This window comes from Notolepis coatsorum (assembly GCF_963971535.1).
Source record: "Notolepis coatsorum genome assembly, chromosome: 20".
Taxonomy (NCBI): domain Eukaryota; kingdom Metazoa; phylum Chordata; class Actinopteri; order Aulopiformes; family Paralepididae; genus Notolepis; species Notolepis coatsorum.
The window spans coordinates 30,314,703-30,342,575 of record NC_140184.1 but is presented as its reverse complement, the minus strand read 5'-3'; the positions used below and the strand labels follow the sequence as shown (position 1 = coordinate 30,342,575).

At 41.0% G+C, this 27,873-nt stretch overlaps 1 protein-coding gene across 1 annotated transcript in view; it reads right to left on the bottom strand.

The window, feature by feature from the left end:
- The window catches only part of LOC311247365 (monoacylglycerol lipase ABHD2), a 73,529-nt gene that overhangs the window by 9,126 nt on the left and 36,530 nt on the right, over positions 1–27,873 (bottom strand). The window contains exons 4-10 of the mRNA XM_084337740.1: positions 27,281–27,456; positions 25,928–26,095; positions 22,141–22,324; positions 18,436–18,528; positions 15,290–15,391; positions 11,345–11,414; positions 9,953–10,037 (exon numbers count right to left, since the gene is read on the bottom strand). Coding sequence (XP_084193866.1) covers positions 9,953–10,037; positions 11,345–11,414; positions 15,290–15,391; positions 18,436–18,528; positions 22,141–22,324; positions 25,928–26,095; positions 27,281–27,456 — 878 coding nt within the window. The remainder of the gene's footprint in view (positions 1–9,952; positions 10,038–11,344; positions 11,415–15,289; positions 15,392–18,435; positions 18,529–22,140; positions 22,325–25,927; positions 26,096–27,280; positions 27,457–27,873) is intronic.

Genomic DNA, 27,873 nt, shown 5'->3' with positions numbered 1-27,873 from the left:
GACATCTAGAAGATCGATAATCCTTCATGCACCACTATCCATGCCAATACTTGATAACCTTTTTAAGAGCAGGTGACGATCAACTGTATCAAAGGCTTCAAACAGATCTATAAAGAGAGCAGCACAGTGTTTCATAATAACTAAAGCCAGAATGAGTCATTAGTAATCAATGTGGTGGCTGAAATTGTGCTGTGATTGGCTCTGAATCCAGATTGATGTGGACTTAGTATTGAGTGATTTGAGAGAAAAAAACTTGAGTTGATTATTGACCAAGGTCTCAAGAACTTTTGCTTTTGGATAGTTATCCAAATAATCCCCATCACATCCTTTGTGCAGAGGAATCACCCAGGCAGATTTCAGAACTTGGGGAAAACACCCCATGGCAATGGAGAGATAACATTTTTTTAGTAATAACTGGGGCAGCCAGTTTTGGAAAGGAATCTAAATTGTCCTCTCCAATAGAACATGTAGGATCAATACACTGCAAGGCACCAAGTACATCAATAAGTAGAAAGGGTCGTGAACAATCAGTAACAGCATCAACAAGAGGGGGCCTTGTATAGTTTCTATCAAATAAATGACCGGTGAAGTGCCTGTTAACACTGTGTATGCCACTCACAGCTTTTCTCTGGTTTACGCCCCGACCGTTGAATGCCACGTCACGAGTATTCTGTTTTTTTTTTATTTATTTTTTTATTAGCGATCTGAAATCATATTGCATTACGCGAGCCTACCGTTGGAGATCCAGGGACCGTCGGCGCTCAGATGTGAAAAAAGCGCCCCCTATCGTCTCCCAGATGGTAAATCAACCTTTTGGAATGGACTCAATGAAAGTGAATGGGAGAACGGATTTCTGACTCCACATTTTACTTCTCACTGATGCAGCCGGGGTCTACCAGAGTTCATTCTGGAGCCTCTGAGCCACGGCGAATATGGGTTATACTGTACACACGATGGATCAATACAATTATCGATTTTTTCGAATGGCGATCGGAAATTGGAACAAACCATTTGGATACCATCTGACCTCAGGTAAGGAATCTATGTTATCAGTGTTAGGATAATCAGACTCGTTTTCACGGATATATAAGCGTTTATGTGATATGTGATATAGCTGTTTTGACTGTAAAAGCCATGAGGAAATAAGAGCAGCGATTATCAGCGCACGGCACGTGCGCACACATATACTATCGATCATCTAGCGTTTATTTGAAAACGATTCATAAATAGGCCGACAAATGACAACGTTCTGGAATATTCCAGTAAAAGGCGATTATCATAGGCATGGGTTGTTTTTTCCCTGAAAACGGGTGATTTTCTAAATGTTATCAAACGGAAATGAAGCGATAAAAAAACAATCTGCCTTGACAATGTTGACTGGAAAATGATTCTTTGATAAGCGACGGGCAGATTAGACACATAGCCATAATTTAAAACATAGATTAGGCGATATTAACGTTAACATTGGCCGTGGATGGTGGGATTCCAGCCGGTAAAAAGGAAAACACGGCTGGCGCTCAAAGTGTTAAAGGCAAGACCAATTTTATTCTGATCAGAGATCACAGTTATCTACTTTAACATAGATAACAACATAGACAGTGGCTCGGGAGGTAGAGCAGTTGTCTGGTAATCCTGAGGTTCCCGGTTTGATTCCCGCTCCTCCCGGGCAGCGTGTCTAAGTGTCATTGAGCAAGACACTTAACCCCCAACTGCTCCTGATGAGCAGATTGGCACCTTGCATGGTTGCCTCCACCATCTGTGTGTGAATGTGTGAGTGAATGGGTAAAATGTGAGGAACAAATTGTAAAGAGTTTGAGAAAAGTGCTATATAAATGCACCATTTTAACATGTGTAGGTAAGGAATTAGTGGTTTTGTTTTTGTTTGAGTACTTTTCGGACTATAAGCCGCGGCTTTTTTCCCCATTTTTCGACCCTGCGGCTTATATAACGGTGCGGCTTATATGTGGACAAAACCCGAAAATCGAAATATTGCTTTTTTTACTGCATTGAAATGTTATTTATCTGTTCCCTTATTTGCTAAACTTAATACAACTTGTAAATGAGTTAATGTTATTTGTCCGACAGTATTGTGTCCCAATGGGAGTCATTCTCTGTAGAGGTGGGAACTTAAAGCTCAATATAAGAACGGCCATGCACCACCACTCACAGAATCGAGAAAGAGCAATCAATCTGTCAAGCCTTTCCGTGTCCGGGCCGGGGGAGGTTTCCCGTGTGGAGTCAAATTAAGCCGCAGGCTCCACTCCTTACATATGGTAATTAAAACACATGCGGCTTATAGTCCAGTGCGGCTTATATATGTACACATCATTCAATTTAGCTGCTGCGGCTTATAGTGCGAAAAGTACGGTAACTACTTTCCAGAATAAGCGCTGGGTAATTAATTAAGTCTAAATAATAGTTTTTTTTTTTGCTTTTCTCACAGCTGAGGTGTGATGTGTCCAGGATCACCAGTGCATCTGGCTGGAGAACGGGCACTGTTCTTTTCTCTAAACAACGTTGACGACTCGTTTGAGAACCAGGGTGTTATTCTGTCTTTAATTTTACATTTTTCGAAAGGTGCATGCTAATCAATCATTTAAATAAAGGTTGTTTTATTTATTTATAAAAAAAAGTGCACATCAGGAATATCAGTTGTATATTGTAGGTAACTAAGGAAAATGTCATTTAAAAAGGCTTGATCATTAAAATGTCTGAGACATCTCTTTGTGACCGTGAGATGTTGTCCTCTTTAGCCGTGCACTTCTAACATGCAACAGGCAGTGATCTAAAATAATAGATGGGACACACTATGGTAATTACAAACTCCATTACCCGACTCAGATATACTGTCGTTTTCATGCTTTGAAATACGTGGAAGTGTATTAGTCATCTGCTCCCTGACACGAGTTCATACCCAACTAAGAAAACAACGGCGCAGAAAAGGTACTCAACCGTTTGAATCCTGTGCTTGTAATTAGCTAAATTATTTCAACCCGTCTTTGCTGTTTTAATATGTACATTTATATTAATATGTTGTGGTGTGGGGATGGTTGGTTTAAGCAGCTACACCTTCCCTGGGTCAAGCTAATTAAGACATGGGAACAGGGGGGGCTACACATCTGTTGTGCACAAGGTAATCAATGCACACAGATTAAATCTGCCATCCCCCACAGATTTAACTGTAGCCTCCGTCATGGCGGCGACTTCCAGCTGCTCTGACTAAACTGGTATGTGTTTGCACCATCTGCCCTGTGTCTCTGTGCTGGAGGGCCCCTTCGAAAGCCACTTACTGTAGGTGGCCTGTGGCAGGGTCGACTGCCAGACCACGGGACATACAAAAGCTATAGTTCTCCATTAGGTCTGAAAGCAGCACATTGAAAAATAATGGTGTGGGAGGAAACTAACGCAAACACAGGGGAAGAACATGCAAACTCCACAAAGAAAGGCCTCCAGCTGGGGGTCAAACCCAGGACCTTCTTGCTGTGAGGCAACAATCCTAACCACTGCATGCCACCTAATATCTGTGATTAATTGTAATTTGTTTAGGTATGAAAAATCACGTTAGATAATCCAGACAATCTTCACTTACAATTAACTGACAATCTCATTTTTTTTTTTATTATTTTGTGAGAAATCCGACTTAACATTTGCTTCTTAGCATTTAATCAGACAAGAGTGTGTATCACAAATAAAATATACAGATAGTCAGATATGAATTATAATATATCACCCAGCCTACTGTACCAGCCATGTTGGTGTGTAATGTAAGCAATGATTTATGGAGGATGTGTTTTCCATTATTAAAGATTAGAGATTAGATTTGATTGGTAAAACAGTGAAAGTGGCGCACTGGTGTCTTCAATTTATCATCTAACAATCGCGGTGGCCCAGAGCATAACAACACTGAACCTATGCTACATACATCATATTACACTGACTGAACATTCAGCAGGAACCCGCCCTCACTGCCACCACTATCCATCATCAACACTGATCTGCAAGCTGCCCCTAAACTCAAGATCCTTGGTCTCATCATTCAGAATGACCTTCGCTGGAATAGCCAGGTAGATGCTATGACATCAAACGCTAATAGATGACTTACTGATCATATACATTGGATATACAGTATATACGACCTTCACTGCAGTATGCTGCCTCTGCCTGGAATGCTGGCATCACACAGGCCCTTTCATCCCAACTGGAGTGGGTACAGAAGAGGTTGTATTATCCTCTGCCCCATATGATGACTACCAACTGCTCAGTTAACACTAGGGCGCAATGACCTGGCTATATGATGTGATCTGTCTTTCATTTGCCAAAAATCTCCAAACCTCCCAGTTTGTTGGCTGGCTACCATCAACAAGACAGGAAATCTCTGGTCATATAACCCAGGGGTTCCCAAACTTTTCAGGCCGCGACCCCCAAATAACGGTGTCAGATAGCCGCAACCCCCACTATTATAAGAGGTAAAAACAAATTTAATAATATTTTTTTTTTTTTTTATAAATGGAAATGTATGGTTGAAACATGCAAACGTTCAAACGCACACACACTAATAAGCATTGGAGGCTTTTAACCATGGCCGGACTGGGGAAATCATTCAGGCCAGGAAATATAGTGCAAAATATAGCCCCAGTCAGGCCACTTTTTAAGCAGGTCCCCCACCAGGAAAGTTTTTGTTACAAAGACTTCATTTCCTTCATTCTGGTGCAGGAATTCTTTTATTTGTACCCTTTAAATGCCAGTGTTTGTGATGGCATCACAAATTATTGTTAAAAAACAGGCTAGCATGTATGATTAGCAACACAGATTTTTATGGATTTTCAGTTTTTTTGTAATTGATAAAAAATACAATCTTATTCAACTTCAGCCCTGATCATAACACCACATATTCATTTTATAATTCTAACCCTTTAAATGCCAGTGTGTGTGATGGCATATATTTGCAATATATCAAATGCAAAGTAGATTTTTCTGGGGGGGATTATTACAGGCTAGCATGTGTCAATGATTAGCAATTTTTTGTAAGGGTCCCGCCTCCACCAATCACATGCGGCTCCCTTGTGTGTGTGTGAGAGCAAGAGAGAGAGAGAGAGATAGTTCTCCAACTTGTGTGAGTTGCAGTGATCTCCTGGTTGTTCCCCACCTAGGTTATCTAACTATTGCGCTGGTGCAACTAGAAACACTGGCCTGGCCTGCTTCTAAGTTCAGTGGCCTGACTGCATACATTTTTATTTATTCCCCCCCCCCCCGCGGCGGCTCGCGACCCACTACCGGCTCACGACTTCTACTACCACTACTACTACTGCCGCCGCCAGGCTACGTAACACTGAACTTAGGCTACATAACACTGAACCTAGACTACATAACACATCACATACAATCAAACAAACCTACTCCCGTCAAGTCCATAATAAGTAGCCCATATAACAGGACAAGGTCCTCCCGGCACCACTGCCCTTCAGCTCAATGACCCCGGAGTCCATTCACAGATGACACCATAAACAGTTCATTCACAGATTTAAAAAATAAACCTAAAAGTCCTTAAAGTAGGGCATAGCAATATGACATCATTAACCCGTTTTGGAGTCCTAAAGACATTAAGAGCTCAGTGTTCCAGCTGTGGCTGTGGCCAGTAGAGGAGACGGATTGGCCTAGATCTCTCCATTCTCCTGCTCCATCTGGGTTAGTGGGAGACTAAGGAACAACAGGGCTTTCAGTACAATATGCACAAGTGTAACAGAGGCTAGGCTGCATGCGTCTGGGTCACAGACCCAAGCCAAGCCACTTGCACATCACATACTGACACATGACGGGAACAGTGGCTCCCAGGGAATAGCCCAACCCCTAATCTAAATGTTAAGAAATGGGTTGCACAACAGCCAAAAGATACAAATTATATAAATAATAGATAAATCAATAAATAAACAGTTTAACCCTTGCACTGAAGAACCATATAAGTCCGTTTTGACATTTGTTGGACAGCCCATGTATTTGCCTGAGATCTTGAAACAAGGACTAACTAATTTTGTGACTGTAATGTAAACGTTTTTATTTTTTTGTAACACTGGAGTAAACGACAGATCTAGGCCTACATCCAGATTTGCAATGGGTTAAGAAAGAACAACCTCCAATAAAAACAAACTTGAACAAAAATAATGTTAATATGGTCAAAAACATTATGCATTGATTGGGGCTTTAAATAGAATATTCCGGGCCTTTTCACTAGCTTGCATGGGAAAATATATAAAGACCCACATCATGTATTGGCAACATACACTATTCAACATAAAAGCCCTGGCTTCAAATTGTAAAATGAACTAAGCCGTAGGCTCCTCACGTCAAATATTAACTAAGCTAATTAAAGCACTAAACCCGTAAGAGATGGTGTTTATCTGTCCAGTCATTTCCCAGCAGGTGTGGTGACGCGTGGCAAGTGTGTGTGTGTGTGTGTGTGTGTGTGTGACGTGTGTGACGTGTGTGTGTGTGTGTGTGTGATGTGTGTGTGTGTGTGTGTGTGTGTGTGTGTGTGTGTGTGTGTGTGTGTGTGTGTGTGTGTGTGTGACGTGTGTGACGTGTGTGTGTGTGTGTGTGTGTGTGTGTGTGTGTGTGTGTGTGTGTGTGTGTGTGTGTGTGTGTGTGTGAGAGAGAGAGTCGGAGTCTATGTAGGGCAAAGGGGACAGAGGAACCAGCTGATTTCCCCGTCAGTAAGTCAGTGTTACACGGGACGCCAGCTGAACCACCTGGCACGGTTTATCTGCGCCTCCAGTTACACGTACCATCAGTCCGAGCCCACTCTATAAATAACAATGCAGTGCAGTGCCCATAGGCCACTTCCAGGACACGCGAGAGCTTCCAGGAGACACTTCCCATTCCAATATGAGAAGAAAAGGTAACCAGTAAGTTCATATTTAGTAAGGTAAAAACACCACAAAAAAATACAATTAAGCAGGTTCTGGAAATCAGAGAAAATTCAAACATTGATCTCCAACCTTTGTCAATTAAGTTGTACGTGTTTTAATTGATTTGTTATACTTGCTCTTGGCCTCGTCTTGTTGTCTCTTTGTTATGATTTGATATAATTTTTTCTTTTGCTTATTTCTGTATGTACTTGATGTGACTGTAAATGAGGGAAACCTCATTTTTCATCACATGCTCAATAAGAGTTTTATTAAATGCAACATTTGGGTCTAGGACATTGATATGCCTGAGGAAGCCTTGTATTTAATAAACTCTATTGAGTGACGACAGCGTGCGGGCCTCCCGGACTCCACACAGGAATTCATTTATGAATGTTTTGAGTCCCAGGACGATGAGTTTAACTTTGAGCGGAAATAATTTGCCAGGGGTATGAGGGCTGGACATGACGGTTTGAAAAAGCTAGTCTCCTGCCCGTGTGCTTGTGTACACGTGTGTGTGTTGTAACATTCCTAATAGTACCTTGCCTGTACTGCACCCTGTTCTACACGTGGTATCTAGCTTAGTCATCAGAAAGTCCTTCTGCATTACAGATACTGTATCAATTCAAGTACCATATTGGCACCAATATAAGATGGTATTTCCCCCCCCTGCAGATTACAAGAAGTGAGGTTGTCTTACATTAAGGATTCTAGAGATGAAACTTTGGAGCGATATTTATTTAGCCATTTCCCGGTAAGCTAGCATGACATGCTCTGTATCAACGGATTCTTCGTGATCTCAAGTGTCATTATGGTACCACTTTGTGCAAATTCTGCGCTAGCTTAAAAACTGTGTCCGCTATCAAAAGACAATAATGTCTTTAGGTTGCAGAGGGTTGAAAGTAAGGCCAAGTTAACCAAGGTCAGGACTGAGGGAGAGTTATTTACATTTTAAGATCATGGTGCTCAATGAGGCAGAGTCTAATTGAAATATAACCTATGGTTCTATTTTTCACTTTGAGATATAAATGATGATATAAATGATGCTCGATATAAATTATTAGAATGTATCTAATGTAAACAAGGCAATTTCATTTAAAAGATGTAAAATATATACCTATGGTACCTTTTTTTATTCAATGTGTTAGTAGCCTATTACTAATACATTCTGGCCAGATAGACTATACTTATTTTCTTTATACTTTATTTTCAAGATTTGATCTTCAAAAAGTCTTGAATGGACTGCATTTATAAATAGACTGCATTTATATAGCGCCTGTATCCAAAACAACTTGCCTCACATTCAAACATTCACCCATTCACTCGCACATTCACACACTGACAATGGAGCGAACCATGGAAGGTGCCAACCTGCTCATCAGGAGCAGTTAGGGGTTAAGTGTCTTGCTCAAGGACACTTCGACATGCTGCCCGGGAGGCACCGGAATATAACCAGGGACCTTCTGATTACCAAACGACCGCTCTACCTCCTGAGCCACTGTCGCCCCTTGAAAAGAAAGGGTGTGGAGGGGGGTGGTCGTATAATAAGGGTCATATTCAGGCCAATACGGTACTAAAGCTAGTGTCACGTTGACAGCCACAGTCACAGCCAGGTGGGGCGAGCCTGGAGCACGTTCCTATTTACATTAGTATTCAAATACCATGTGCAGATAGATCTTTTCCATATGTTTTAGGGCAAGTTGTTGATGACATTCCACTGCTCAACGAGGCAAAGAGCTTTGGGCAAAAATAGATTGAGTACTCATACTCATTTTATGGATGACACTTACTGTGACTCCTAGTAAGCGGTATGGGCAGATCTGTATTAAGCCAAGGAAGAACACTTAACAAGATAGTTCAGGTGAAAATAAACAAGGGAATACGAGCTCCAGTGAGCTATGAGTTTACCAGATACACATTTGAGTAACATTAGGTTAAAAAGCAATACAAGCTATTTATATTAAACTAGAAGGGCAGTCTTGAGAGATGCCTACACCTCTGCAGGTGGCAAAGCCCATCTGGTTAACATCAGCTATATACAGGTGCATCTCAATAAATTATATATTGGTTGCCTCCATGCAACGCCGCAGTGATGGGAGCCCCAACCAAGTATTGAGTGCATATACTTTTCAGTAGGCCGACATTTCTGTAATATATATTTATTTCTTATTGGTCTTCTGTAATATTCAAATTGTCTCAGATACAGAATTTTGGGTTTTCATTAGCCGTAAGCCATGATCATCAATTTTTATAAATAAAGGCTCACCTTTTTTATTTAATTGCTGAAATAAATGAACTTTTCCTTGATATTCTAATTGATTGAGATGCACTGTTTATGAACCACAAGGCACCAAGGTATTTGTATTTCACTTGTAAAGAAATTAAAAATAAAATCTCCTGGTTTGGATTATCTCCTGCCCCGGAGACTGTGTTCTGCCCCTATACTTCAGACCAGCCATATCTTTGGCCAAATAGCAAACATTATAAATACTTCACCTTTAAAACACAACGTTGCCTAACGTTAGCAAACACATCTGTTGTAAAAAATTATAAATCTTATAGATCACTAGATTTCTCAATTTATAATAACATGGGCATATAACAAGATGACAGGCTTTGTGTAGTAGCGCCCACTTGCAATTATGTTTACCATCATCATTGATTTCACTGGGCAATGATGGAAATTAATTCAAATAAAATACTTAAGAAGAATACTTAATAAAATAAAAGAAGGTATGGCTGGTGCGGACAGATAGACGGAACCACAGGAGTGATTGCAATACACCCTCCAACACTTTATGCCACTTTGTACCAATTCCAAATGTATATTGTTGGGGTCCTAAATTGTGGTTTAAGTCTATTCGGATACTGGTTGCTATTTACTTAAAACAAACATTTGGTGCAGTTATTTTTCTTTTCATGCGATTTTGGTTCACAACAGTCAGAAGAGAACATGGCTGACCAAATGGGTTGACCAAATGGCTGACCAAATGGGATACTGGGTGGGGGGGTAGAGTACTGCTGTTGTTGCTATGATACATGCGGTTAGTTACCTGCTAATGTGCGAGGGATGGTGAGGAGTGAGTCGTGAACTAGCGGATCATCTGCAGAGTTCACCAGTAGCAGTGGCACATTTACCTACAACAAAAAGAGTTGTTCAAATACACATAGTAAGTTAACACTAAATATTCACATAAGCAAATGCAGGCTCATGCAGATGTTACAGTTAACACATTGTCCGCCATGCATTGTACCCATCCTTGGGCCCAGTCTGCCAGTGCTGTAACCTATGGAGATGTTTACCTTTTTTGCAGGGCTATAACTTTTTAAATATTATAGCTATATCGACATTACTATGGCCCATTCAACATCGGGTATCTATCGTTCCGGGTGTGGGGACGTTATATTTTTTCATTCATAAATTGTTGTGTTAACACTTTGTATGCCACTCACGGCTTTTCTCGGGTTTACCCGCCGACCATTGAATGCCACGTCACGAGTATTCTCGGGTTTTTTTTATTTAATTTTTGTATTATTAGCAATCTGAAATCATATTGCATCACGCAAGCCTACCGTTGGAGATCCAGGGACCGCCGGCGCTCAGATGTGAAAAGAGCGCCCCCTATCGTCTCCCAGATGGTAAATCACCCTTTTGGAATGGACTCAATGAAAGTGAATGGGAGAACGGATTTCTGACTCCACATTTTACTTCTCACTGATGCAGCCGGGGTCTACCAGAGTTCATTCTGGAGCCTCTGAGCCACGGCGAATATGGGTTATACTGTACACACGATGGATCAATACAATTATCGATTTTTTCAAATGGCGATCGGAAATTGGAATAAACTATTTGGATACCATCTGACCTCAGGTAAGGAATCTATGTTATCAGTGTTAGGATAATCACTCGTTTTCACGGATATATAAGCGTTTATGTGATATGTGATATGGCTGTTTTGACTGTAAAAGCCATGAGGAAATAAGAGCAGCGATTATCAGCGCGCGGCACGAGCGTGCGTGCGCACACATATACTATCGATCATCTAGCGTTTATTTGAAAACGATTCATAAATAGGCCGACAAATGACAACGTTCTGGAATATTCCACTAAAAGGCGATTATCATAGGCATGGGTTGTTTTTTCCGCGAAAACTGGTGATTTTCAAAATGCTATCAAACGGAAATGAACCGATTAAAAAACAATCCGTTTCGACAATGTTGACTGGAAAATTATTCTTTGATAAGCGACGGGCAGATTAGACACATAGCCATAATTTAAGACAGAGATTATGCGTTCACAACGCTATCATTGAAGTGGGTGCTGGCATTTAACCACGTTTTACCATGTTCACCAGTGGTAATCAAAGTGTTATTAAGAGTCCTACAAGTTAACCAAACCTAAAATAACAACAACATGTATAGAGAGGGAGGGAGTTCTCACTTACATTGTGGATATAATGTACACAACTCTCCTTCTCATAGTATTCTTTGAGAGAGCTGTGGCCATGGAATTTCCTGTTGAAAACAGAAGTAACAGCTCATTAGACACATGTCTACGCATGAGGGGGGGGGGGGGGCAGAGGCATTATTAGGATAGCAGGCCGGCACATTGCTGAAAACCTGCTCAACAAAAACACTGCATTGTCAACACTGTCTGACACACGTGTAAAAGCTAAACAAGCTAGACATGCTCATTTCTGCCCACTTAAAAAAAAATACATATTTTTTTACCAATTACTTCTCGATTGTAAAACTGATCACCATATTTTTCGAAACTGTATATCACTCATTTATTTCTCATTTACATTTATTGTATTTTGTTTGTCTTGCTTTCTTGAGAAATTAAATAAAGTTCAATAAAAAAAAATTATCTTCATTTATACTCGATAAATGAAACAAATGTCGTTGAGTTGTTACATTCACAAAATGTCATAGTGCGTTAATAAATACAGAAACATCAGACAGTCAGGACAATTAAGAGTACATTTCAAAAACATGCCTCAAAATTATGTTTTGGTTTGATTTATGATGATATAAAATACAATCATTCTAAGGATTACGTGTGTAATAAATTCGTCTTGTACACTAATTGCAGGTTATGCATATATTTGTGAGGTTACTGTTTTATAATTTACATTACATTGAAAAGATACAAAGATATATTCTTGAAAGCTGGATTTTCTAATACAGAAGAGGTATTATTTAGATTGAACATTAATTCATATTTTCTTTGTATTTATTTTGTCCAGTAAGACTTGAGCAATATTTCATTTTATAATACACCACCCCTTTATTGTGATTATAACCTAGGCCTGTATAATAATAAATAATAATATAATAATGAATTGACATTCCCTAATATAGTGTACGTAAATGGAAATGTATGTGTCTGATAAAGAGATAGGAATATACGTGGATGAAAAGGTATGGGTCTGATATGGATATATTATTAGAAGATTGTATAATTGGTTGATATGAACATAGATAATGTATGTAAGCTAAATAGTATATTATGCTGTATTGTATTATGAATTAATTATGAGTAGGTATTGTTGTATTGTATTATGAATTTGATTAGGAGTATTTATTGTTGTTTTAATTGTCTGTATGCCATGTGAATGTTGTGAGTGTATAGAGTCTGTAACTGTATTTTACGTGTCATGGACCCCAGGAAGAACCAGCACTGCTGTGGCTAACGGGGATCCAAATAAACTTACATTTAAACTTAAACCACAATTATCTGGCACACTTGTTGGGGACTGTAAAGCATTGCCCCACCAGTGCGATTGAGGCCTCTAACACGCATCTTTAATAAGCCAAATGTGCGCTCGATCACACCGCGCGTTCTGATGCGAGCCCGGTTGTATGCTGCATTGCTGCCTCTCCCACGTTCGTTGGGTTACGCACAGGAGTCATCAGCCAGCCCATGGAGTTGGTATCCGCCGTCCCCTATGATACAAAAGCGCATAGTTTTTCCTATATTTGCAATGAATATTACAGCACAAACGTTTTCTGAAGAATACTTTTAACCAGGTATTGCCATCCATGGCCTGCATCGTTTGGTATAGACTGCTGTTCCGAAAGATGTAGCTGTCGTGCACTGACCCAGGGAACTTGGCAACCACATTAGTAATTAAATTACTGGTGTTGCACACCACCTGGATATTGATATAATAGGTATGTTTCCTATTTCGAAAAACGTGCTCAGGGTGGTACAATTGCAATGTGAGTGCAGGCAAGCGCGCCCACGACATTGGGGAAGCCGACAGTGTTAAAAAAAAAAAAGACAGCTTCGTCACTTATAATTGTACTCTATTCTATTGTACTATATTCTATTGTGCTATATTTAATTTTGTTTATATCCCATTTAATTGACGCTTATATAGAAAAGAAAAAAATAACAAACTTCAAACTGAAGTGGGAAACCAACTCGGAATACATAAATAGTTTATTCTGGAGCATAACACCACAACATTGACTGCTCAATATCATCCTTGATTTCATCCAGAGTGATATTCTCCTTCGAAATATTATTTCGCAGTCACGCTGTTACTGCTGCCATGATCATCACCTGTGAAGAGGCTCATTTACATAGAAAGGGGACATGCCAATTGCACCAGACGCAATGCTGAAGCAACGCATGGGCCACCTTCATTTCATCCGCTGCGCAATATGCATCGGGGAAAAGCCGCGCAAACCCTTTGTGGATTCCGCCCTAAGTGTAAGCCAATCACTGGATTGTGTACGATAGGATATGAAGTAATATTATTTCCAATACCTCTCTCTGCCAGAGAGGAACACCCAACCTTATTATGTAGGATTGTGCTTCTTATCACCACAGGAAACTGGACCACTATCATTCAATTCTCACTGCTTCAAACCTGCTTAACCAGAATATCGTTTTGCATTATCAAAACTGGCTTTCAGAATTATGTAGGGCTGTCACCGACTAAGGATTTGGATAGTCGACTATGATTGGCCAAAATGTGCTGTTAGTCAAAAAAAATATTTAAATATCATTCCATTTGGGCTGTGGGGGTGCTTAACACTTTCTATGCCACTCACGAGTTTTCTCGGAATTATTAATATTACGTTGAAAGCCACTCACAAGATTTCTCTGATTTTTTTTGATTTTTTTTTAGCGATCTGAAATCATATTGCATCACGCGAGCCTACCCTAGTCTACCCGAGAGCCGCCGGCGATCAGATGTGGAAAAAAGCGCCCCCTATCGTCTCCCAGATGACATAAGGGATTTTGGAATGGACTCAATGAAAATGGATGGGGGAAAAAAATCCTGTACTCCACATTTTCCAGTCCACTGATGCAGCCGGGGTTACTAGAGTTCATTATGGATCCTCTGAGCGCCGCGGATCATGAATTCTACTGTATCACATTAGATCTATACACTTATCGATTTTTTCGAATGGTGATCAGGAATTGGAATATACCAGTTGGATATCATCTGATGTCAGGTAAGGAATCTATGTTATCAGTGTTAGGATAATCAGACTCATTTTGATGAAGATATAAGCTGTTTTGTGAAATGTTTCACTGTAAAAATCCATGAGGAAATGAACAAGGCTATTATCAGAGCGCGGCTCGAATGGGCGTGCGTGTACGTATAATATTGATCATCTAGCGTTTATTTGAAAACGATTCATAAATAGGCCGACAAATATCAACGTTCTGGAATATTCCAGTAAAAGACGATTATTACAGAATGGCCCAGAATGGGCTGTTTTTTTTTACCTCAAAACGGGTGCTTTTCAAAATGCTCTCAAACGGAAATGAAGCGATAAAAAACCAATCTGCCTTGACAGCACTGACTGGAAAAGGATTCTTTGATAAGCGACGGGCAGATTAGACACATAGCCATAATTTAAAACATAGATTAGGCGATATTAAGGTCAACATTGGCGCCGATGGTGGCATTCAAGCGCTAACTCTGGCGCCACCTGGTGGCACTGAAAGTGTTAATGTCGACTGGAGTCGACTGAAGGCTTCTTGTCCTCTGCAATAGCCTGCAATTGGTCCACTGATGGATACATCTTGATATTTGTCTAGTCTAGTGTGTTCATTAGATGGGTGAAATCCTCTTTCAGTGCCTCTGTGCCTGTTTTCTTAGGCAGTTAGCCTCTGGTATGCGTGCCATTAGCGTTAGCCACGCTTCTAACTCTTTTCTTTTGGAAAGAATGAAAAAAAAAAATAATAAAAAAAAAAATTTTTTATTCGACTAAGGCTCCTTTCGACCGATTAGTCGACTAATAGGGGTCAGCCCTAGAATTATGAGAGCTGAACATTATGTTCTCTTGACTACAGTGCACAACACACTGTCACCATCCTAAGTGGGGGCGATCTCCCCGCCGTACATGTGTGGCTGGTGACGCACCTCATGATGTAGTCGTCTATCTGCATGAGGGAGGTCGCTGTGTAGAGACGACTGAGGTCAGCATCTATCATTTTAGCAGACTTTCCTCTCAACAGACTGACCCTGTAAACCCCGCACACACACACACACACACACACACACACACACACACACACACACACACACACACACACACACACACACACACACACACACACACACACACACACACACACACACACACACACACACACACACACACACACACACACACACACACACACACACACACACACACACACACACACACACACACACACAGTTGAGAAAACATGTTGACACAAATATGACCATTTAATTTCTATTTTCAAATCTTTATTTAATTCTCAAAAGAGACATTAAGGTTTTCCCTCATTTCCAATGTGGTCTGGATTACAGGAAAGTTAAAACAAGTCAAAACACAAATAAAAAGAAAGGAAAACAATCAATCAAAAACAGTTAGGCTTGTGATCATGAGGGAGGTTTGTGATCATGTTTTACTTTTAAATTGTCCATGTGATCGTGGGGTATTGATGTTTTAGTGTCAGTTGAAGATGATTCCAAGAAGCTGAGGCATTAAGCCTTTCACTACCACACTACAGAAGGTTAACCTTTCACTACCACACTACAGACGGTTAACCTTCTGTAGTGTGGCAGTGACCTTCTGTATTGTCGCAGTGAAAGGGTTAACCATTTGGTAGTGTGGCAGTGAAAGGGTTAAAACAAAAGGCAGATTTACCAAGTTCAGTTTGTACTCTGGGGACCTGAAAGCATAAGCCAGTCATTTGAGCAGGTCAGATACTGTAGGGTCCATAGTTCCAATCTAGCGACATTGTAATATAATGTGGTCATTTCCCAGCCGATAACAATGTTTATTTTGCCTCTGCCAGAGAAGACCAATCTACTTTATCACACAGGATGCAGTGGTGACCATATATATCACCAGTACCACATCCCCATGTGTACTAAATTATTGGACAGTTCGTTTTATTTAGTTTAGCACCGTTTTATCTCTGGTAATTGCAGAAAATGTTAGTCCCACTCATGAGGTTTATGTTAATTATAGGATAGTAGAGCAATGTTGTAAGCAATGTAATGTAATGTTGATGTCTTTTGAATAATAAAGAACCTGGGAGGACTAACCCCTTGGATCAAATCTGAGGTCACTAGTCTCGGGGTTATCATAGATTCAGAACTGAACTTCAATTCTCATATTAACAAAGTGACGAAAACATTGTTCTTCAATCTCAGAAATATAGCAAAAGTACGGCCATTTATTAATCAAAACGATGCCGAGAAGCTAATTCATGCATTCATATCTAGCCGGTTAGACTACTGTAATGCACTTTTCACAGGTCTCCGTAAGAAAACCACAGAGAGGCTTCAGCTAATCCAAAACTCTGCAGCCCGACTGCTAACTAGAACCAAAAGGAGAGAGCACATTAGTCCAGTCTTAGCTGCTTTACACTGGCTTCCTGTAACATTTAGAATTGACTTTAAGGTCCTTCTCCTTACATACAAAGCTCTAAATGGACAGGGACCTAGCTACATCGCCAACACTCTAATAAATTACAGGCCAGCAAGAACACTGCGATCATCAGCTACTGGACTAGAGGCTCCCAGAAACAGTCAAAAGAGGATCGGTAATGCAGCCTTTACCAACTATGCCCCAGAACTGTGGAACAAACTACCCCAAAACATCAGGGAAGCCAACTCGCTAGACATCTTCAAAAGACAGCTTAAAACCTATCTCTTTGCTCAGGCATTTCAATGAAACATCAGGGATATCCTGACAAATTGTACTTTACCTGCACTATTCTTACCCTACCTACTCTCATACACTTCCTATCAAATTCATGTGTCGGTTCTATGCAAATTATATCTCACTACCTCCTATGCACTGTCATTTTAAGAGCACTGCTCTGTTGTAATTCAAAACTGAACTTTGTAAAGAAACTCAAAGTTAAGAGTGATGCACTGCTCTGTTGTATGTTAGAGCGATGGACTGCTCCAGGGTTAGAAATTAACTATTTTGTTCAAATCTGCCCGCCATTGGCGCTTTGCGGGTGCTTATTTTGTTCCCTGTATATATATATATATATATATATATATATATATATATATATATATATATATATATATATATATATATATATATAATTGGTAAACTGTCTGGGGATTTTTTTGCCCCCCATAACTGGTTTTTGAGGGCATTTGGTCCATTTTTTAGGGCATTTTGCCCCAAGCCCCCGTTAATTTCTAACCCTGGACTGCTCTGTTGTATGTAAGAGCGATGGATTGCTCTGTTGTATGTTAGAGCGATGCTCTGTTGTATGTTAGAACATTGTAAAGAAACTCAAAGTACTAAGAGCGATACACTGCTCTGTTATATATTTTTTATTGAACAATCTTACACACTTTTTACTGTCCGTTCTATTTAATAATCGTTTGCCTATTTTAAACTGAATCAAACTGCACTTTTTTACTCTATCTAATCCATTCTATTTTATTATTTGTATTACTGAAAAACTGTGATTTACCTTACCTTGCTACCTCTCTATCTTTTTGTATTTAATTTTTTATGCTCGCTTATGCCTGTATTTTTTAATGTTGTGAAGCACTTTGAACTGCAACTTCTGTATGAAAAGTGCTATACAAATAAAGTTATTATTATTATTATTATTTTGTTTCCCACTCATTTAGAACCACACTCCCATAGTAGTAATAGTAAGTACTGCAATAGTAATAGTGCATCTGTGTATATATACATTTAGTTCACAATAAAAACTCCCCAAAGGTCATTCCTGCCTCCTGTGTCCTGACTAGACATCTCATATTGCTGGCTGCATGCCCTGACCACCAAGAGCTTCAATACACAGCCATTACCTACCTTTTTTCGCAAACAGACAAACAGATAAAAGGGGGTGAAAACAAAACCGTCCTTGGCAGAGGTAATACAGATTTGTGATGTCTGGGTTAAGCTAAACATTAACAGTCTTTATTTAATAGATTGTGTTCACTGCGCTATTCTGGCACGGGAAACAGTTATTGCCCATAAAGCTGACATGATATTAAACCTTGTCTTTGATATAAGGCTCGCACTATATGTGTGGGACCAAGGCAGATACCTGTGGGACAGAATGATCTTCTTCATGTTGTCGGCCATGAGGAAGTTATAGAGGCGTCTGCACTGGTCCCACTGCAGGAAGGTCTCCTGCGCCCTGAGACAGACACACAGACACAGACAGACACACACACACACAGGAAGTCAGCTGTCTGCATTCCACACAACAAGCTGAACAATTCACTGTGTAATCCGTAGCACAAAGAGAGAGACAGGCTGGTGGGGACTAGGCCTAGCGTCAGGCTATAGGATACAGCTCACTAGGGGAGACAGCTTAAAGCAATAGAAGAGGTTTCATGCATTAATGAAATAATGATCAATGAGGGATTCTGTTGTTTTTATATGTAATGAGAAAAAGTACAATAAAATAATAAATAAAAACTACATATGGGCATATTTGTTAGTACGATGTTGGCGTACTGGCCCCAGCGCAGACAGACAATAGGGCTGGTCTTAGTTATGCCATTGATGGGAAAGCAAAATAGACTAAGGGGGTGGAAAAAAGGCTGTAATCCCTTTTATTTATTTTGTTGCTCATTCTGTATGCTCAATCCCCTTCCCGACACACATAGTTTCCTACCAAAATCCAAGCAGACCAGGCCTGTCAACTCTGGACAGACCCAACACTGTTCCTGCCAAGAGAAACTGGCTGCCTTTCAAAATTCTAGGTGTGGCTCAGTCCAGCAAACACAGAGAGATACGCTACAGAGTGCTATCTAACACCTACCAGAACTTTGTCATTCCAAACACACTCCAAAAAGTACTGGACCACTAACATGGCTGTACTGAACCACTAACATGGCTGTACTGAACCACTAACATGGCTGTACTGAACCACAAACATGGCTGTACTGAACCACTAACATGGCTGTACTGAACCACTAACATGGCTGTACTGAACCACTAACATGGCTGTACTGAACCACAAACATGGCTGTACTGAACCACAAACATGGCTGTACTGAACCACTAACATGGCTGTACTGAACCACTAACATGGCTGTACTGAACCACTAACATGGCTGTACTGAACCACTAACATGGCTGTACTGAACCACTAACATGGCTGTACTGAACCACTAACATGGCTGTACTGAACCACTAACATGGCTGTACTGAACCACTAACATGGCTGTACTGAACCACTAACATGGCTGTACTGAACCACTAAAATGGTTTCACTGAACTATTAACATGGCTGTACTGAACCACTAACATGGTTTCACTGAACTATTAACATGGCTGTACTGAATCACTAACATGGCTATACTGAACCACTAACATGGTTTCACTGAACTATTAACATGGTTATAGTAACCCACAAACATGGCTATACTGAACCACAAACATGACCGTACTGAACCACAAACAGGGCTATATTGAACCACTAACATGGCTGTATGTGTAAAGGGTGGACAGCGTAAACATTTCTATTTCCAGGCAGTCCATCCTGACTGTGCCAACTGTAGATCCCCCTCTTATCCCCCTCTAATCAAATGGAAGGGATTAAGGCAGAGACGAGAATATAGAATACAGAGTCAGAGCCAGCTCAAAGCCAGACCATTTTGGCCTGGGAAGTACTGCAGAAATGAAGCAAAGGGATACTTGTCTTGTTGTGATTGCCAAGCTCTTGGCAAACCACTGAATACCATCCAATGTGTCCCCCTGAAAACTGTGTTGACAGCACAGGCTTCTGTATCGTGTTTCAAATGACAAGGACATACTGCTGTGTGTTTCTGACAGCGCTGATGCATGAGCATGGTAGAACATAAAGCTAAATATTTAAATTTGAGCACATAAATACTTTACAATATATAGCAACATATGCTATAACAACAGTCAGGATTAGACTAGAACTTGGCTGCTGCCTGCTAAGGTACTACAGAAAAAACAAGGACACGGTCATAGATGCAAAGTGAATTTCCTGTGAGCTGTCACTAGGGGAGTGAGTGAGTGACATTGAGTAGCTGATAGCTACTGAAGCTAGGAGGACAGTAGTTGATAGTGAGAAGTTAGGAGGACAGTAGTTGATAGTGAGAAGCTAGGAGGACAGTAGTTGATAGTGAGAAGTTAGGAGGACAGTAGTTGATAGTGAGAAGCTAGGAGGACAGTAGTTGATAGTGAGAAGTTAGGAGGACAGTAGTTGATAGTGAGAAGTTAGGAGGACAGTAGTTGATAGTGAGAAGCTAGGAGGACAGTAGTTGATAGTGAGAAGTTAGGAGGACAGTAGTTGATAGTGAGAAGTTAGGAGGACAGTAGTTGATAGTGAGAAGCTAGGAGGACAGTAGTTGATAGTGAGAAGTTAGGAGGACAGTAGTTGATAGTGAGAAGTTAGGAGGACAGTAGTTGATAGTGAGAAGTTAGGAGGACAGTAGTTGATAGTGAGAAGTTAGGAGGACAGTAGTTGATAGTGAAAAGCTAGGAGGACAGTAGTTGATAGTGAGAAGCTAGGAGGACAGTAGTTGATAGTGAGAAGATCCTTAAGAACTTCTACTCATGTACAATAGAGAGCATCTTGACCGGCAACATCACCTCCTGGTTTGGGAATAGCACTGCACAAGACCGAAGCAGACTACAAAGAGTGACACGTTCAGCCGAACGCACAATTGGAGGGGGGCTCCCCACCCTCCAGAACATTTACAACAAGCGTTGCAAGGGCAAGGCTAAGAGAATCATTAAAGACTCCAGTCACCCGAACAACTGCCTCTTTGAACTGCTGCGGTCAGGCAAGCGATACCGGAGTCTCAAGGCGAGCACAGAAAGACTCAGAAGAAGCTTCTATCCCCAGGCCATCAGGCTGCTAAACGAACAATGAATGAACACTACACAACAACAACCACCAAACGCACATAGCACACACATCCACACGCACACACTCACTTTAAACAAACACACTGTAGCACCCACTCCACACACTTTATAGCACACACCCACTTTAAACAAACACACTGTAGCACCCACTCCCCACACTTTATATTTATTGATGAAGGATTGCACTACAACTCGTACCCCTTACTGTAAATTGTACCTAAATTGTACCTCATCCCATTTCTGCTTTGCACTAGATAGTACTGTACATTAGTACACTGCATAGTATTGTATATTATATGGTAACTCAGAACATTGTACATATGTCTATACCGAACACTGTGACCTCATTTTCTTCTTCTAAATTACATGCTATACTATGTTATTTGATACTATCTTGTCTAGCACAGTCTCTGGAGCGTAACAGTAAGAAGCATTTTGTATGAAAGTATTCTGTACTTCTGTATGACAACTATTAAAGAAACTTGAACTTGAAACTTGAAGTTAGGATGACAGTAGTTGATAGTGAGAAGCTAGGAGGACAGTAGTTGATAGTGAGAAGCTAGGAGGACAGTAGTTGATAGTGAGAAGCTAGGAGGACAGTAGTTGATAGTGAGAAGTTAGGAGGACAGTAGTTGATAGTGAGAAGTTAGAAGGACAGTAATTGATAGTGAGAAGCTAGGAGGACAGTAGTTGATAGTGAGAAGTTAGGAGGACAGTAGTTGATAGTGAGAAGTTAGAAGGACAGTAATTGATAGTGAGAAGCTAGGAGGACAGTAGTTGATAGTGAGAAGCTAGGAGGACAGTAGTTGATAGTGAGAAGTTAGGAGGACAGTAGTTGATAGTGAGAAGTTAGAAGGACAGTAATTGATAGTGAGAAGCTAGGAGGACAGCCACCAACCTTAGAGCGCTGTAGCCCTGGCAGACACTGACGCAACACAGCACTCTCTCCTGATTGGATCTGTTCTCTCCCAGGAACTTACAGGCGATGTTCCCCCCCAGACTGAAGCCCACCACAATCAGCTGTGTCTGGGGATGGGCCTTCTTGATGTAGCCCACCATGGCTGCAAACTCCCAGGTGCACCCTGTAGCACAACACCACACACACACAAGTGAATACATACCATTACTTCAAGAGGGCTTTTCTTAACTGAGCAGTTCCTGCTCAAGATGCCTTTTCCTTATGTGTTGTACAGTATACGCGGTGGATCAATAAAAGGATCGATTTTCAGAATGGCGATCAGGAATTGGAATAATCCATTTGGATACCATCTGATCTCAGGTAAGGAATCTATTTGACTAGGATAATCAGACCCGTTTTCACGGAGATATAAGCTTTCCGCCTATATGTGATATGGCTGTTTTTTTTACTGTAAAAGCAATCAGGAACTGAGAGAATCGATTTTCAGCGAGCGGCACCAGCGTGCACATGTACACATAATCGATAATCTAGCGTTTATTTGAAAACGATTCATAAATAGGCCGAAAAATTACGTTCTAGAATATTCCAGTACAGAGCGATTATCATGGAATCTCTTCTTTTTTCCGTGAAAACAAGGGCTTTTCAAAATGATATAAAACGGAAATGAACCGATAAAAAAACAATCCGCTTCGACAATGTTGACTGGAAATGAGTCATTGATAATGCGACGGGCAGATTAGACACATAGCCATAATTTAAAACATAGATTAGGCGATATTAACGTTAACATTGAAGTGGTGCTGGGCATTCAAGCACTAAATGTGCGCCCCCTGCTGGGCATTCAAAGTGTTAAGAGTCATTAACATTTAGAGCTTGTTTACCCTTATATGTTTTCATTGTAAACCGCAGACGATTTGCTACGTTTGCACCTAGCCTCCACACACTGCATTTTTCAGCTCCAAAGACAGAGACTTTGGAAAACACTGGCAACCCTGTCTTCGTTTGCAAAAGCAGAGGATGCATGGCAGTGTGAACAATGGCGCAGACACCCACTTTAGCTTCCAAAACAAACAATGCAATGCACCAATAAGAAAATATAGTTGAAAAAGAATTCCAAAATGTCAGATTGTAAAACGTTCTATAACTGCACATCAAAGCAACAAGCACAAATGACTAGGGATGGGAATTGATAAGATTTTATCAATACGATTCCATTATCGATTCTGCTTATCGATACGATTCTTTATCGATTCCCTTATCGATCCCTGATAAATTTATAATTTAAATAAATAAATTGGAAATGCAACAGAACTAAGCTGGTTAGAATAAACGGGCAGCCAGGTAGGGCAGCGGACTAAGCGTCTGTCTACCACCGCAGAGACAGTGGGATCGAATCCAGCTGCGGTACATCCGGCTTGGTCGACCGTCCATACTGACACAATTGGCAGTGTCAGCGGAAAGCCGGTGGGGTGGATCCTGGTTGTAAACAGCGACTCCTACAGTTCGGTCGGGGCACCTGCACAGCGAGGGAAGGATCTGGGGGAGGTAGTGTGACCCTTCCACACGTTACACTCCCCCAGTGAGAGTCCGTGCTGCCAGGTGAAAAGAAGCGGTGGGATGGCTGCACATGTGTCGGAGGAAGCATGCGACAGTCTCCGCCCTCCCAGACCGACGGTAGGGGGTAGAGTGCGCAAAGACCAGGAAGGGGATTGGGAATTGGCATAACGACTAACATTGGGAGGGGAGAAAAACGGAAAAAGGAGGGGGGAAAAGATAATAAAAAAAAAACATTTCTGATTGTCATTTATTGTTGAGCCCCCATGTCAGAAAAATACAAAAACTGTAAAAAAAATTATTAATTTAGATTCTCTTAAACAATTTTTTTTTTTTTAATGTTTTATTCTTAAACTAATTTAATCTTCATTTTCACAAACAGTTAGAGCTATGTTTGAAGTCTCACGGTGTTCCATTAGACAGACCAATTGAACACCACAGATACCACAAATTCTTCTACTCAAGAGAGACATCGAGAGGTTTTGTTTCAGAATTTTATCATCAATTACTAACGTCCTCGTATGAAACCCTCCAACTTGACTCTGTCTGGAGGAGGGATATACCAGACCTGGAAAATGACTTTGATTGGCAAGGAGCCTGGGCAAATGTCCGACTTACATCAAGGAACCCGGATCATCAACAAATCAATCTTAACTATATTCACAGGACATACTTGACTCCTATAAGACTGTGCCGAATGGGGCTCAAACAAGATTCCAAATGCACCCAATGTACAAATGGGGACGAAGGGACATTTATGCACATGTATTGGGACTGCTCACCAGTTAAGGCATTCTGGAAAGATGTGACCCAACAAATATCAAAACTCGTATCTTGGAATATACCTATACACCCCTCGGTATTGCTGTTGAATGATGTTTTTGAGTTTGCAGTGAATCCACAGCTAAAGAGATTGGTTTTATCGGGTATCACAGTAGCCAAAAAGCTGATCGCATCACGCTGGTTTCAACCGGAAAAAATGTGCCGTAAAGTTTGGTTTCTTACATATCTCGATGTAATTTACCATGAAATATCTACAGCAAGAATTCTGGGTCTCAATGAATCCAAAATGTCAATGTGGTTAGAAGTGGTGGAGAGAATAAAAGCTAGCTTATAATGGTAGTGTCTGGTTAGGTGCGAGGGATAGTGGAGGTACTTCTCAAGGTGGGGTCCGGGAGGGGGGGGTTCGAGCTGAGCATATGTGTGTAGGGTTTTTTTTTTTTAGATAACAGGTATTATGGGTATATCTTATATAAAACAACTAACCAAAAGGTGATCTCATTGGATGTGCCCTGACAATTAATGCTTGTATATCTTATCGTGTGTTGTCATGTTTGTTTATATGTTTGTTTAAAAAATAATAAAAAAATAAAATACAAAAAAAACTAATTTAATCTATTGAATAACGACCTGTTGAATGTAACTACAATTCAATATCTTAAACTAATTTAATCTATTGAACCGTAGTTGCATTCAACAGGTCGTTATTCCTCTGACTGCTCCGTCGCTGGTCTTTCAGAAGACCAGCGCGCACGCACGCACGGCTAATGTTAGGTTACCCCAAATTAAATGAATGACTAGGTTCTAAAGCATTGAAGTAGTTTTCACTGCACATAGAAACAGTCAAACAGCGGGAGCATTTTGGGAGCATATAAAACCAGGCAATTTCGGGCCCTTAACACTTTGAGCGCCAGCCGTGTTTTCCTTTTTACCGGCTGGAATGCCACCATCCACTCCCAATGTTAACGTTAATATCGCCTAATCTATGTTTTAAATTATGGCTATGTGTCTAATAGGGCTGTCTTAAATACTTCGAAGCTTCGTTCGATGGCACAAGCTTCGAACATAAAAAAAAAAATTGAAGTTAAAAAAAATAAAAATAAAAAAAGCGTGTGTGCGTGCTTGCGTATTGGGTGGGGCCGGGGCCTGACACACTGCAGTATGGACAGCTGCGCTACAATACTGTGGTGCTGAAATAGCTTTGGCAGCCTCTAAATGGAGCACTACAATGTGCTCCGTGAACACGGGCATGCGCATGCCCAGTATACATGAAACGTCTTGTGATGTGCGAGAGCTAGTATTGCCAGAGATATTTTCAGAGACGGCCCTGAAAATGATTTACTCCGCTCTAAATGGAAAACGTATTAGTGTGAACGTAGCCTCAGACTCCAGCCAACCAGCCAGCCACCGGAGACCCCTGCTGTGTCCATACCATAGGTGAACATGCGTGGGGAGGTGAGCTCCATGTTGGGCAGGGCTCCCAGGTGGTTGAGTACAGCACAGCGGTAGCCCTCCTTCTGGGCGTGATCCACAAATGTCCGGATGTAGTGCTTCTCACTATGGTTACCGATACCTGGGCATATCACCATGGTGATGTCATCTGTGGGAACAGCAAACAGAACACATGAATCAGCGAGGTCATATTTCAAACAAAAAACATGTAAATGCGGATAAGAGGAAGTGGATGACACACGCTCTCTGGGTCGCTGTACCGCATGATATGCAAATAACCCAGGAGATAAGGCGCTGTGCTGTAGCCAATTCATAATCACGGATTGTCTGGCCTGTCCTGTCCTTCTCTGGCACATAGTAAAACAACACAGAGATAGTGCTGCAGACATCTTTTTCTGGAAATAAATGCTGTCATGTCTAACTAAGCGGTCTGAGAGGACTAAGAGATCAGCTTGACAAGAGTTCATTTGGAGGTACTCAATGAGAGGGATCCATCTGTGCAGCTCTGTCCTCACAAGACTGGTATAAACACAATGTCCTATTTACAGATCAGCAGGTCAATGGTTGTATGTTAGAGATGTTAGAGAGTGTGCCATGTGTTATGGCTATAGTTTACTTTACATTTGTTTTCCTCTCAGTTAAAGGTCCTCTGTCTTATAAATTGCCTTTTCCAGTGTTTAGCATTGTTTTATAGCAATGTGGGGTTGTACCAACACTGATTTGATGTGAAATCTCTAGCTACTCCCGTTTCTTCAGTTCAGCTCAGACAAGAACCTCCCCCACTGAACCAAGCCATTCAGAATTGACTCACTATCCTACGTAGCAAGGCGCTGATCTGGTTGTAGTCACCGCCCACAATCAACAACTCGCTCAACAACGGAGCAGTGGGAATAATGCGTATGCTGTGACAAATAAAACTCTTGACTTGACTTGTCTCCCTGTCCCCGACTCTCCCCCTCTCCACCTGCATTTTACACACAATCGCGAGGAGCTGCTCACAGTACACACAGAGCGATCTATCCTCTCTCTCTCCACCTGCATTTTACACACATTTCGCAAGTCAAAACCCGTCCTAACTAATTATTGCAAGTTCGCATTGTGTTTTCGAAGGGATCAACAGAAAGCTTAAAGATTCTCGACAAAGGCAGGTGGGGTGAAAACAGAAGCCGCTACTGAAACATAAAATGACAATTTTTTGTTCGAAGTCTTGCAATAATTCATTAGGACGAGTTTTGACTTAACCCTCAGGATCCGCGGCTTTGTATAGATTGTAATGCACACAAATCTGGTCAATAGAGCTAAGTAAAAGGTCACGGTTCATCAAGTATCTCACCTCCTGTTCGATGGTCCCCCACAGGCTCAAAGAGGTCAAAGGTGGCAGTGGCGCCATCTTGCATGGGTAAGTACTTCCTGATGCCGCAGGGGTGAGGTGAACTCACGCGCCCCAGCTTCCCATACAGGGCCGTCTGGAGGTGACCGCTCTTACCCCACAGCAAGGGAGGAATGTATCTGGGAAACACAAAGGGGCAACGTTAGGCTTCCATTCACTGTAAATTAATATTATCACCCACCAAAAAAAGCATAGATTCACAAATGACTACATCGATTCTTCAAAACATCTCATTGGTGTTAGTTAAATATTCCAAAGCATATAGTTTTATTGTTTTATTGTGGATCCCCATTAGTCTCTACACCAAGGTGAGACTACTCTTCCTGGGGTCCAATCTAGTCTCGACTTCCAAAAGAAGAGCTGGAGCAGGGATGAAAGACAGAAGAGAGGGAAGGAGGAAAACTCAGTGAGACAAAGAGGAAGATAATAGATAAGAAAGCAGCCTCCTATCCTTCAACTACAAGGAGGCTGAGGAGTAACTTTGAACATGAGGTGTCAAAAATTACTACAGCCAGACAGGAATCAGCCTTACTGGA